At 32.9% G+C, this 14406-nt stretch overlaps 1 protein-coding gene and 1 long non-coding RNA gene across 6 annotated transcripts; one reads left to right on the top strand and one right to left on the bottom strand.

The window, feature by feature from the left end:
• Positions 1-392: 392 nt before the first annotated feature.
• Positions 393-4654, top strand: LOC124439701. Of its 3 annotated transcripts, XR_006946417.1 has the most exons (4): positions 393-683; positions 3821-3872; positions 4078-4131; positions 4464-4654. It is a non-coding gene; the product is annotated as an uncharacterized LOC124439701 (long non-coding RNA). The 3 variants fall into 3 exon arrangements; XR_006946416.1 differs by lacking the exons at positions 3821-3872; positions 4078-4131; positions 4464-4654 and adding exons at positions 1552-1633; positions 2083-2444 and having other exon boundaries at positions 398-683; XR_006946415.1 differs by lacking the exons at positions 393-683; positions 3821-3872; positions 4078-4131; positions 4464-4654 and adding exons at positions 1827-1972; positions 2083-2444.
• Positions 4655-6475: 1821 nt separating this feature from the next.
• Positions 6476-14284, bottom strand: LOC124439698 (beta-2 adrenergic receptor-like). 3 transcript variants are annotated; one of them, XM_046989979.1, is made up of 4 exons: positions 12009-12153; positions 11783-11929; positions 9031-9145; positions 6476-8109 (listed from the first exon to the last, which is right to left on the bottom strand). In XM_046989979.1, exons 3-4 carry the CDS (start codon positions 9031-9033, stop codon positions 7009-7011), a joined length of 1104 nt encoding a protein of 367 aa, XP_046845935.1. In that variant the 5' UTR covers positions 9034-9145; positions 11783-11929; positions 12009-12153; the 3' UTR covers positions 6476-7008. The 3 variants fall into 3 exon arrangements, with proteins under 3 accessions (XP_046845935.1, XP_046845936.1, XP_046845937.1); XM_046989980.1 differs by having other exon boundaries at positions 11783-11916; XM_046989981.1 differs by lacking the exons at positions 11783-11929; positions 12009-12153 and adding an exon at positions 13802-14284.
• Positions 14285-14406: the final 122 nt, after the last annotated feature.

Genomic DNA, 14406 nt, shown 5'->3' with positions numbered 1-14406 from the left:
TTGTAAACGAAGTTCCAAAATTAAAAGATGAACAGTTATTATGATAAATTTTATCCGTAACCCAATGTGGTTTTAATAATAACAAACGGAAAAAAGACGGCATTTTCAGTTAAAGTTTTTCGATGGCAACATTTTCATTTGGCAAAAATATATTCATTTAATGAATGCGAGCAGTATTTGTAACGTTAGCGAGACGACGTGGTATAGAATTAGAAGTGACATGTTTCCTTTATAGATTTTTAAGTACGCAGGAAAAACTATTGGTATTCATGCCCTTAATTTACTCCCTCAAAAGGTTAATTACTTAAGTTTGACATATTTAAAGCCTGGTTCTCAAATAGTTGTTCGAGTCGCCTCATTCGTGTCTAGAACGCAAGCCGAAACGGAAGAAATCTATTCAGAGATCTTTAACGACTCATTTAAGACGATTTAAACAACTCGAACCACTGTAGGAGAACCAGGTTAAATACGACATATGAATCAACTGCCGTGACAAATGACCCAAAGCCAAAGATGATTCAAATTATATTCAACATATGTGAAGTATGAAAGGAGCAAGCGTTTGCTTTATATTTGTGTATTATACCCGTTAATTCTCAGTTTTCAGAACTGACTAATTGATAACTGTAGTCTATAAAGATAGTTGTTATCGTTGTGAAGAACATGACTTAAATCAGAAATCGGTAAGATCAAAAAATATGCTGCTGTGTAGGGGTAAAATTTTTGAAATCGTTGCGCTACAAGTACAATATACATATATACATTACACTGTACACTCCATGCACGGTACACTAAAAGTGTACTGATTTTTCAAATTAGCCTAAACTTATATATAAATGGTGATAAGGCTATTGATTAGGTTCTTACTTTATTTAAAGAAAAAGTTTCTTCCTCGTGGTTGTTGTAGAAATGATTTATATGTAATTATATGCCCTTGTTTGTATATATGTCTTATCTGGGATTCTGACTTCATAGTCATTTTATTTCTTTGAAAAGTATATTTTCGTTTAGTTGTATATTTTAAATTCTCAACTCTTTCAGTGTTTCAAAACTTAGCCTTTTCTTTATAAAGGGAATATAAATAAGAAATTTTAGCGCAAAAGATTTTTAAAATGTAGGTTCTATAATAGCTATAAATTATATGCGTGGTTTTACACCGTATTTCAAATTATAAATCATAATGCATTTCTTCTTCGATAGAAATAGTTTTTGAAGCTCTCTAAAATCACTAACACATCAACGTTGAGTCGTTGATTAAGCTATTTAAATAGTTTTTCAATGAAGTATTCATATACGAAAAGACGGTGTTAACTCTTAATAGATGCCATACATTTTTGTCTGTTGAATTTCATTTTGTTTTGTAATTGTTGCCATTGTTGCTAGTGTGCAACAGCGACCACTGAAGCCTGGTTTCCAATATTGGTTTAACGTGACAAACGCGACAGCGATTAACTTTAATAGAGATAATGCCATAAGAGAACCATTGAGTTCTATAATAACTGGAGTGGCTAAGTACAGAATTTTTTAAAACCAAACACGATATCTTTTTAGCCATTTTTTACAATGCCAAGCTTAAATTGTTCAATTGTTGGATATGGTAGTTTTCACAAAAAAGAACATCTCGCTTTCACAGGTGAGATATTTGCTTGTTTTAGTTGTTCATCAAAGATTGAAAAGCAGTTATACACATGAAAAGCCATAAAATCCGTACGTGGTACGATCGTATTTTTTTAAGACTGACTTGAACGCCAAATATACTGATATTTTCCTGTTTTTGTTTATAAAACTCAGCATACTTTTCTGTTCGTTGTTAATGTATGAAATCGTAAATTTACCAATATACTTACAAAATAGTTTCCCTGACGCAGAAAAGACCCTGCACATTTTACTCAGTGGGTAGATAGCCAGAAGAAATGATCAGCATAAACAGTATCTATGATTTGGAGTAGAGCTTCTAGCTCGGGAAGATCAGGTAGCAAAGATGACTGGAAGATGTTATTGACCAGGCAGAGTCTTACAAAAAACGATTTATTCCCCATACATATTTATTTAATGTGATCATTATCAATTTGATTCACTAAGGATGCGTTGAATGCTTTGAAATTAAAGTTCAAGAACCAAAGAAGATGGCAACATTGTGTGTGTTTTAATGCTTGATGAAATGTCAATTCACAAACAAGTAAAATGGGATGGTCATAAAGTTTGTGTTTATGGTAATATTGTGTACTGAGATTGATGATGACTCACTGTAGATGTATAACTCCAAATTGTAAAATGCATTGAGTGTTATATAACTTAATGGTTAAATTTGCTGTTTATTTCTTTTTAATTTCAGTTTTTGATTTACAAAAAATATTGAGCTAGTTTGCCTATCAGTGTACAAAATGGACATTTTTCATTTGCATCACTGCTTTTCTTAAAGAAAACTTATTTGACTTTTCAAAGTTTTTCTTTAATTTTTTGCTTCTTATTTCTTTTCATGAGATGATGGTATACTGGAAGTATAATTCAATAACTTTATAGTTCCTAAAAAGCTTTCAATCTTCTAGCATAAAAGTACACAAAATGTGTACGTGTTTCATTCATTTGATATTATTGCTATGCTGTAACATATCTACATGCATGCACTTCATCATTCTTGTTTGAATACAACAGCAGATGTGGATATTTAGAAAACAAAATGCACTAGTAACTGCTTATGAATTTTTTAATTGAGGTGAAAACAGTGTTGATCATTCAAATTATAGTGCACTTACATTGCAAATATAGGAATGACAAAACAAAGAGAAAAAGAAGGATAGAAGTATTAAAAACACAATTGAATTATAAACACCATTGCAGGCAGAAGTGTTTCGATGATTATTTGCTTTTTGCTAAATTCATATATCAATACAAAAAAATCAAAATGTTGTTCCAAATTAGACACCACAAAAAGGTTACCTTGTGATTTGTATACAATATTATTTGTTTTCATTTATCAAACTTATGCAAACTTGAGTCCTAGAAATCCTAGAAATACGAATCCTAGAATTGTGGCTGGAAAAGGCCATTGCCTAATGCGTGAAAAGAAGCAAAAAAATAATGATAACTAGTAAGCTAACTTTTCTTTCGTGAACCGTGGAGATAACTATGACATACTTTTTGTGTAGACTAGAGAGTTAAATCGAGCCAACAAGTTTGATGCTGGTAAAAAAACGACGCACATCTGCATTCATATGTAGCCGACAAATAGCTCCCTTCGTCGATAGTTACTCGTAGGAGCCGATAACTGACAACAAAAGTTGACTTCACTGTAATGAATGTTAGGTTTTTACCTTGATTTTCATCAAAAAATTGTTTGCCTATTGCCAAATATACACAAAATTTTTCCTCGCTCTTTCTTAAGGGGGGAGTGAAAAATTGTGAAATATTCGGAAAAGCAGTAGTTTTCGGTAAATCTCAGCGGCAGAGGAACAAATCCGCCATTTTTTTGGCATCATCCGATATCTAAGGCCGTGAGTGAGATAGCCGCTCCAGTTATTATAGAACTCAATGATGAGAACGTGGTAATAATCGCAATAAACGGCGACTAACAATCGCGATTGAATATCAAAAAATTTTTATGACGCCAAAATGACGTCATCTTAAATGAAAATTTAGGAATTTAAGATGGCGAATCCAAAAACGTTGTTTTCTTTTCTTCGATGCCTTTCTACGGCGTCTCCGTCGCCTCCATAAAACATAAGCTGCTGCAATTACTACCAGATCGTGTTTTTTTACTGACGCCATTTCACAAAATAATCATAAAAAAAAAATTGTTATCGCATGCTCCTTTTTTAAGAAAATTCAAATCCAGAAAGTTTGATCGTGTCCATACTATCTGTTCTTTACTGGTGAGTTTTAAGCACTGGGAAATTATTTTATCTTTTTAAAACATTTTTTTCTGAGCTTGTTTTGCAGTCTTACTACATAAAACATTTTCATTGTTAGTAAAAACACTTACCATAATTAATATTGGGACTTGTTCACTTTTCTTTGTACAATTTAAACAAACACCGATCAAACATCTGCCTCATGATATGGTCATTAATTTTTTAGGTGCCCCAGTGCTGATGAACTATTAATAATGAAAAAGTCAAATTTGAACTACAGGTATATACTCATATATATAGCTATATAAAAGATAAATGTTTCTCCGGATTTTAAGTGATTTTTATTGAGCTTTCGACTCGTTGCTTCGAGCCTTCATCAGAATGAGGATATTTATTTACACGTGCTTTTAGCTTGGAGAGGTTTAGAGCGTCTAATTGGATTAGTGGGTGGATTAGTGGGTGGATTCATTTTATATCTTAAATGCCTGGATTACAAATTTTCAAACTTATATAGCTATATATATATATATTGAAAATATATGAAAATGTTTCACGTCATTACAAAATATGTTTTAGACATGCTTTGTTTTCGTTTGACCAACATTGCACTAGATGAACGAAAGATCAAGAGAAACTTCCATGACAAATAGCAACAATAAACGAAACATGAAAAGACGCCGTGTTTGCGTTTAATCGGAACACGGCAAGTATACTAATTCCGTTACTATAAATAGAAAATAAAATTGCAGGAACTGTAAACATAACAGCTAAGCAACATTATCAACTTTTTATTGAGCTTTCGACTCGTTGCTTTGAGCCTTCATCAGAATGAGGATATTTATTTACACGTGCTTTTAGCTTGGAGAGGTTTAGAGCGTCTAATAGGATTAGTGGGTGGATTAGTGGGAGGATTAGTGGATTAGTCGGTGGATTCATTTTATATATTAAATGCCTGGATTACAAATTTTCAAACTTATATAGCTATATACATATATTGAAAATATATGATGTATTGAAAATGTAGGATAAACGCCGTGTTTGCGTTTAATCGGAACACGACAAGTATACTAATTCCGTTACTATAAATAGAAAATAAAATTGCAGTAACTATAAACATAACAGCTAAGCAACATTATCAACTTTTTTTCGTTGTTTTTCAGATAACTATTGTATTTGAAAACAAGAAGTAATTTGAAACTGCCAATACTTCAACAGCTCCATCATGGAGACGATCAATTGTGTGTTTATAATACTCCCTTAAAATACTCCCTTATTAGCAGCACAGTGAGAAAAGGATTTGTTTCGTGTGCCGTATTTAACCGGATTAAGACAAACACTCTTTATGAATGAGAACTGCTCTTTGGATGGAGAAGCATAAAAATGTAGGGGCCCTCACTCAATTTAAGCCTTATAACGCAACTGTAGTAGCAGACGGTTGTATGACTTAAAATACTTGCCAAGGCAACTATTTATTTAAAATAAAAGATAATTTATAAAAATTATCATATTTATATTTTTGATTCTCGAGTTTTATGTCGTGTCTCGACGTTACATCTCATGTCTCGACCTTTATTCCCGATTTTCGAATTCATTAGCGAATCAAACTCGATTTTTTAATTTGCTATCCTGGAGTCCTGCTGCGCTTGCTTTGCCAATGCGTAGCCTAGACGCTCGACCTTCACCTGTTAGATGCACTGTCTTTACTAGTTGACATAACAGTCATAACTTCCGAGACTCCAGCAGTCGATAACACGATATTCAACAATTTAATGCCATTTTACATGTTTTTAAACAGAAATGTTTATAGACAGACAGCCCCATGCAGGAGCATATAGACAAAACAGGCGCAATGTCTCAGCGTAGATTTCTATCTTGAATTCTTGTTGACAATTCGTAGAAAGCTAGATATAAGGGATCGCTCTTTCAATTGTTTTGGTGTACTTTCCTTCAGAACTGAATATACTACAGTATCAAATATATACATATTTTATAACTCAATAATCAATTATGAAATAGTTTATTAGCCAGATCATTATAACACACGAGAAAGGAGTGCCCCTTAAAACATATCATTGTGGTGTGGACTTTTACCTGAAGACGGTTATGCGGTGACGAATTTGCTACTTTGATGACAAATTACAAAAATAATTTTTTATAAGTATATCATAAGCCCGTGCAATTTCTACCTGATCGAAATTTTTTTACTTGATCAGACATACTGACCAAATATAAAAGCACTATTTTAGGTACTTTGATACCACTGAAAGTAAATGTCCCTATAAGTAAATGATTGGACTTAAAAGTTGTACTGAAAACAGTTCTCTTTCAGCCTTTGAGCATGCCATTCGTGGTTAATGATCCTCTTCTGTAATTTTTGAAATGAATACTTGGGCGAATAAAGTTTTGAATCTTGACCACGCGTTTTAATACAAAATCTGTCATATGAAACATGCATGGTCTTATATACATAAAACGATTGGTGTAAGGGCAAAATCATGGTTTTTAAGAAGTCGCTATATCGATATAGTATATCGATTGCAAAGAAAACTTCACATCTATCGGGGGTTTTCTTAGACTCTCAGTCATATGCACAAATCAAAAAAAAATTGAACTTGCTAAATTCATTTTGAGATCATAATAAACTAACTGCAGTCTTTGCAAATGGAAAACAGCAGATTTTTGTAATTCTTAAATCATAAACAAGGCTCTACAAAGCCAGTTTATTAAGCTATTCATACACCTTACAAATAAAGTGTTCACAAAGCGCTTCATTGTTGAAAAAGTTGCTTTGCCAAAAAACTTATACTTGAATGATATGTATACGATAAATTCTGCAAACCACTTCTAACATTTGTTTAAATGTAAAAATTATATTGGCTTTTGGCTTGAGCTTAAGAATCGAAATTGAAAGCAAAGAGCTGTATGCTTGATTTACATGTTTTACATTTCAACTTTACTAAGATTATTATATAATCTTATAAATATATTTAACAATATTATGGTACATATAGGTATACATTTTTAATTTATTCATCGTAAACAGAGATAGTTATAGCACAATTACATCTTTATACCATTATAATAAATTATGATCACTGTAGCATTTTGTAATCATTTTTACCGTAAATATCCAATGCCAAACGAGAAAAAAATTCTCTTACGTTTTCCGGCTTGCAGCCTCTAGTTCAGTTTTATTTTTACTTGAACTTGTGACTTGACTCAAATGAGTGCTTTGTAGCCGCGATAAAAACACTGTAAACATGTTATTTGCGAGAAATTGCTTGAAGGCTTTGTTGTACTCACGATCACAACATGCGTATATTATCGGATTACAAATACTATTGATGGAAGGAAGGATAACAACAAATAAATTGCGGAAAACTGCTGCCTGCATTTGTGTCAACGAACTCAAATACTCCGGTGTGTACAATGAAATTAACAATAGAGAGAAATTTGGTCCCCAGCACAGAATGAAGGTAAACACCACCAACGAAAGCATTCGTATTGTTTTTAGCTCCTGCATTAAAACATGCCCTCGGCTGTTTTGTTGGGAAGCTGCATGTGATTGCCCTAATTTTCCTTTTCTTTCCATTTTTCGTTTCTTATGAACAATGTAGAAGATAATTGTATACATAAGGACTATCGTAATAGATGGAAAAAAGAAAAACAAAACTGAAATAACAGTAAAGTATACAGGGTTGTTATTCGTGCAGCCTGAATAAGCCTTTGAAATCACCCCTTCACTACCATCAAATGTGAATACAGAAAATAAACCAGCCACAAATGAAATCAACCAAATATTTGCAATTATGATGCGGGATTTTGACGTATTCATCCATGTTCTGTATTTAAACGGATAACTGATTTTAAAATAACGATCGACGCTGATTACTGTCAGGGTGACAATTGAGGCAGCTTCACAAAACCCGTCAACCAACATCCAAAATTGACAAAGAGACAATGGTTGTACGTCCGCCATGTTTAATTGCATGTGAAGACGAACGGGAACGACAAAAAGTCCAACAAGAAGATCTGCTACTGCTAAGCATGCAATGAAATACTTATTTGGTTGATGAAGACGTTTATCTTTCCAGGTTGTAAGCAAGACCAAAGTGTTTCCAAAAACTGTTGCAAGAATTATGATAAACAAGGCAACTTTAGTGGTTTCAACAAGAGATTCATCATAATGCAAAGGTTGACTTGAGGCGTTCTTCAACATAACTGTCGAAGACGTTATCACTGTTGTTGATACATTAAACTACGGAAAAAAAACAATTAAATAATTTTTTCTATAGCTTTATGTAGCTAAAATTGCTTTCATTGAAATAGGTAAAAACTCATGTGTGTTTTATTCACCAGTGTGCTGTTCTTTTTTGAAAAACAAATTTTAACAGCTTTTCTTAAAGACAATATTGAAATAAAATTTCGTTACAGAATAAATATATGCGACAAGTCTTTTTAATTTTAATGATTTCTTATGCCGTTACATGCTAGGTTAGCAATTTATATATTTTTTAAATAAATAGAGGTGACCGTTTGGTAGACTCGTTAAACAATATAGCCAATGTGCATTCAGAACAGCCAGTAGTGTAGGAAACAGCTGCAGATCGTGTGGGCAACAGCTGAGAGGGGCACTATTGGTTGCTGGGTGGGCAGCTCCTAAAGGGGCAACTCAAATATGTAAAGAGACGAGTGTAAAGAGACGGGTGTAAAGATACCCCAACTGTACGTAGTTTGTGTTTATGCTCTTCAAAAATTTACGATTCTAGAATTCTGACACGTCGTTTTGATATTTATAGATTTTTCAGATATGATTCTTATAAAAAATAGAAAATTACCGAATCCAAGATAAAACTAGAATCGAAAAGTTATGGATAAATAAGTACTCACAAATACAATTAAGTACATGCAATGTAAATTTTTAGAGGTACATCCCGCTTGTGCCCCTCAAGCTCCTACGCTCCAGATTGAACAGTATAGCTTTCCGTAACTCTATATTCTCCAAAATTTCTAACTGATTTTATAAGGTAATGTTAAATATGGGATGGTTCATTGCACACAATTTAGGCATTGCATGCAGTCAAAAATTGCAAATCATTTTTATCGTTCCCATGAAGCTCTTCAGTATATTAGCTACCCTTGCGCATAAAACATTTTCATTGTTAGTAAAAACACTTACCATAATTAATATTGGGACTTGTTCACTTTTCTTTGTACAATTGAAACAAACACCGATCAAACATCTTGCCTCATGATATGGTCATTAATTTTTTAGGTGCACCAGTGCTGATGAACTATTAATAATGAAAAAGTCAAATTTGAACTACAGGTATATACTCATATATATAGCTATATATATATATTGAAAATATATGAAAATATTTCACGTCATTACAAAATTTGTTTTAGACATGTTTTGTTTTCCTTTGACCAACATTGCACTAGATGAACGAAAGATCAAGAGAAACTTCCATGACAAATAGCAACAATAAACGAAACATGAAAAGACGCCGTGTTTGCGTTTAATCGGAACACGACAAGTATACTAATTCCGTTACTATAAATAGAAAATAAAATTGCAGTAACTATAAACATAACAGCCAAGCAACATTATCAACTTTTTTCGTTGTTTTTCAGATAACTATTGTATTTGAAAACAAGAAGTAATTTGAAACTGCCATCACCAATACTTCAACGGTTCCATCATGCAGACGATCAATTGTGTGTTTATCAATATTACACAAGTCGGCTTGATAGACAATTGCCAATTAATGGCAATGCAATATTGCCTTGTTCACTCTCACGCGCAGGACCGTATAAGGGAGATGGGCGGAGTTCAATTGGCCCAATCCCCTCGAACTTTTTAAACTTAAAATACTCCCTTATTAGCAGCACAGTGAAAAAAGGATTTGTTTCGTGTGCCGTATTTAACCTGATTAAAACAAACACTCTTTATGAATGAGAACTGCTCTTTGGATGGAGAAGCATAAAAATGTAGGGGCCCTCACTCAATTCAAACCTTATAACGCAACTGTAGTAGCAGACGGTTGCATGACTTAAAAATACTCTGCCAAGGCAACTATTTATTTAAAATAAAAAGATTAATAATTTATAAAATTATCATATTTATATTTTTGATTCTCGGCGTTTTATGTCGTGTCTCGACGTTATATCTCATGTCTCGACCTTTATTCCCGATTTTCGAATTCATTAGCGAATCAAACTCGATTTTTTAATTTGCTATCCTGGAGTCCTGCTGCGCTTGCTTTGCCAATGCGTAGCCTAGACGCTCGACCTTCACCTGTTAGATGCACTGTCTTTACTAGTTGACATAACAGTCATAACTTCCGAGACTCCAGCAGTCGATAACACGATATTCAACAATTTAATGCCATTTTACACGTTTTTAAACAGAAATGTTTATAGACAGACAGCCCCATGCAGGAGCATATAGACAAAACAGGTGCAAAGTCTCAGCGTAGATTTCTATCTTGAATTCTTGTTGACAATTTGTAGAAAGGTAGATATAAGGGATCGCTCTTTCAATTGTTTTGGTGTACTTTCCTTCAGAACTGAATATACTACAGTATCAAATATATACATATTTTATAACTCAATAATCAATTATGAAATAGTTTATTAGCCAGATCATGATAACACACGAGAAAGGAGTGCCCCTTAAAACATATAATTGTGGTGTGGGACTTTTACTCTGAAGACGGTTGCGTGCGGTGACGAATTTGCTACTTTGCAGACAAATTACAAAATAATTTTTATAAGTATATCATAAGCCCGTGCAATTCTCTACCCGTTCAAAATTTTTTTACTTGATCAGACATACTGACCAAATACAAAAGCACTATTTTAGGTACTTTTGATACCACTGAAAAGTAAATGTCCCTATAAGTAAATGATTGGACTTAAAAGTTGTACTGAAAACAGTTCTCTCGTCAGCCTTTGAGCATGCCATTCGTAGTTAATGATCTTCTTCTGTATTTTTTTTGAAATGAATACTTTGGGGCGAATAAAGTTTAGAATCTTGACCACGCGTTTTAATACAAAATCTGTCATATGAAACATGCATGGTCTTATATGCATGTAAAACGATTGGTGTAAGGCAAAAATCTATGGTTTTTGAAGAAGTCATAAGCTATGCGATATAGTATATCGATTGCAAAGAAAACGTCACATCTGCCGGGGTTTTCTTAGACTCTCAGTCATATGCACAAATCAAAAAAAAAATTGAACTTGCTAAATTCATTTTGAGATCATAATAAACTAACTGCAGTCTTTGCAAATGGAAAACAACACACACAGAAAACTGTTGCAGCGACATGCATATGAAGGCAACGTGTCTCGGCATCATGTCGCCCTTTGTGTACGAACATTGATGATAAATAAATTAGCATTTATACTAATACTGAATGGTAGAAAATGCTAGATGCAACAATTAAGAGACAGTGTTTTCAATTAGAAAATATACCGAGAACAGAGATTTTCAGCTAATGTCATATAAAGTAAATTATGCTCTATAAAACTGAATTTTTGTGCTTAAAAGAATGCTAATTCTATATAGCAAAGAAATGATTAAAAACCTTTTTTCACAAATCGTACGCGTAGCAGCCTGTACAGCTAGCGTGCTCAATATCCTAAGCAAACTAACTTTCAACAATATGATAAATCATTGTGAAATTAATAATCTCAGGGGCATTTATCAAGATACTGCTGTGATTCATCCATAAAAATGTTTTTTTAAAGTCTGTATGTCAGTATCATGTACTAAATGAAATATACACTGGTTTGGTATAATTGATTTTATGTATGCGTGCTCGGCGATTATATTTATTATTCACGAACCAGTAGTTACATTGAAAGAACTGAAAAATATATTTAATAAGGGAAACTCATTTTTACATTATACGATACCGCACCTTTTTCGAAGCAATATGTCTTATTCCAAATGTCACCTCTTCATCTGTGTGCACATGCAGGTGAGAACTTTGATGACATCTGCTTTCATTCTTCTTTTCATAGAAAAGCTCGATAATTCCGTAGCATTTATCAGCTAGGATGTATAGCTTTGGTCAAAAATGTTAAACATTTAAATAAACGCAATCTGTGATATGGAGATAATTTGTTAAAAACTAGATAACTCACCGCGCCCGTCTGAAATGAACTAGTTCGGTCGAATAGTCATAGCCATGTCGAATGAATTAAAAAAATTTGATGATTGTACTTATAGTATATAGCATATAGTGAATACAAGCTTTGTTTGCACACACATCTGTATGTTTTCTACATCCCAAACAAAGATCAGATAAAACTTGAGCCAGCGTACGATGTTAATTGTACTCCTTATCCGGTATGATTAAATTGGGAGATATGAAACGATGAGTGACGTATTAAATGCTAATGAAGAGTGATGGAGTCTCTTATAGCAATGGTAGCTATCTGACCATACAGTTGTAGATCATGCAGAAAAAATTTTTGGCATTAATTTAACTTATTATTCACAATAAACATAGCATTCTTCTTTCATGCTAGTTAGTAGAACTATAATCAATGGAGGTCAGAAGTTGCTTTTCCAAAACGTTTTTGGACAATTTCAAGCTAAAAGCCGTACTTAATTGTTCGTCATTATCCTCTACATTTAAAATATTTAAACAATATATAAAATAGCGCTTGCAGTAGTACATTTTGCTTAATGAAAAATTTCAAAATCAGACAGCTGAATAAGTAATGTGATGCTTTACTATTTTGCTTAAAAAAAACAACAATTGTTTGGTGCGTCTTATTATGACTCAGACATCAAATTAAAACATCAAGTTAAGATGGGTTTTTTGATAAAGTTGTTTTGCTAGTACAAGGCCTATACCATTTACATAAACAGGATTCATCCTCCGCATTACTCGTAGCTCAGTATATAATCATTCAAAAATTAGTAAAAGTACTAAAAACGTGCTGAAAAAAACAAAAATATGTTAAAATACATACATAGGCGTACGCGAGCTTCGATTTTTCTTTCAGGGGGAAGGGGCACTAGTGCTTTGCCCGAATTTCGCAAATATCCTAAAGCCATTGTAATGATTTATATTCAGATGCAGGTTTTGTATTTTAAATCAATCGGTTGAGTTAACCGATATTCATCAATAGTTCGTACTTCACAAAAGCAGTTTGCATTTTCACACTTCCCAACATCAATGAATATATAAAGACTATAGAGTATAAACATTCTCTAACTCTTTGACTTTTTACTGGAATCCCGTTAAAATTAACGCTTGTAGATATATAGAAACGAACTTTCGCCAAATTTTATTAGAAAGTTATGTTATTTGGAGCAATTGATATTAATAATTAATCATGTAAGATTGTGATTCACGCGTTGATTACACCCCGCGCAATTTATATATATGGTATGAAAAATATGATGCACGTGCTATGTTAAATCTGTGTTGGCTTTAATAGTGTATATAAGTTCAATTGCTAGTAAAAAGAAAATTTTTCTATTGAAATTACATTTATATTTGCAATGTCTGATTAACTAAGCCGACGAGATCATGCATAATAACCTGAGATCTTGAAATATCAGTTATAGCTATTAGTATTTGCTGATGTACTACTTCAGATAGGGAGAGTTCCGTTTACTCAGAAGCTTTTATTGTATAAAATTCTGTCCAGTCATTTCAAGCAAAACTTCCTAGGAATGGTCTTAGAAATTATAAGACCACACATACATGCATGCGGTTGTTTGAAACGTAGTGGCGCGTTGTATACATTAAAAACCTACGCATCTCAATCACGAGAACAAAAAAGTTGGCTTAAACTGTTTAGAAAATCTACTCTCATTTCCAAAGTTCTTTTCAATGACAGCATGATTTAAATATACAAAAGTTTTTCTTTCATAAATACTTCGAAGCGATGATGAGCAGAAATTAAATTAATTCAATCACCTTTTGCTTTATCTTTTTTTCGATTCTGATTGCCACCGTTCTAGACGTAACTATGACGGTTCTGGAGAGTTAAAAAGAGTTATGTGTTTACCAATTCTCTCATCATTAACAGATATGTATTAGCATGAAGTGCCTGTGATTACCTAGAAGGGATGGCTAAATTTATATAACTTGTCTCGATTTATTACTGTTGCAAGAAATTCTTTTTCATTACATTACACTGATTACAGCTATTGATTTCCGTTTCCCCCGCAGCAAAATCGAATTGCATATCTTAATTTATGTTGAATTTATAGTATGGACGTAGATCTCAGACCTGGGCATTAATTCTACCTAAAATATTGAAGGAGTATTCAGATCCTCTCTCCTGACGCAAAAAAAAACACGTTAAACTGGTCAATTAACGAAAATTTCTAACAAGGTAACCAAGTCAAATATTTATTATCTGTTTTGAAGTTGAACCTAAGGGTATTACAAAATACAGTGTACGTTTCTATGGCGTATAGACTGCATTTATCAACAAACTTATAAATTAGATTGTGCATCACGCATAATGAATTTCTAAAAATACTATCGTTACAAAAACACATAAACTATACAAAAAA

Source organism: Xenia sp. Carnegie-2017, unplaced genomic scaffold (assembly GCF_021976095.1).
Source record: "Xenia sp. Carnegie-2017 unplaced genomic scaffold, XeniaSp_v1 HiC_scaffold_2, whole genome shotgun sequence".
Taxonomy (NCBI): Eukaryota; Metazoa; Cnidaria; class Anthozoa; order Malacalcyonacea; family Xeniidae; genus Xenia; species Xenia sp. Carnegie-2017.
The sequence above is the reverse complement of the archived record's forward strand: the minus strand, read 5'-3'. Positions and strand labels throughout refer to the sequence as shown.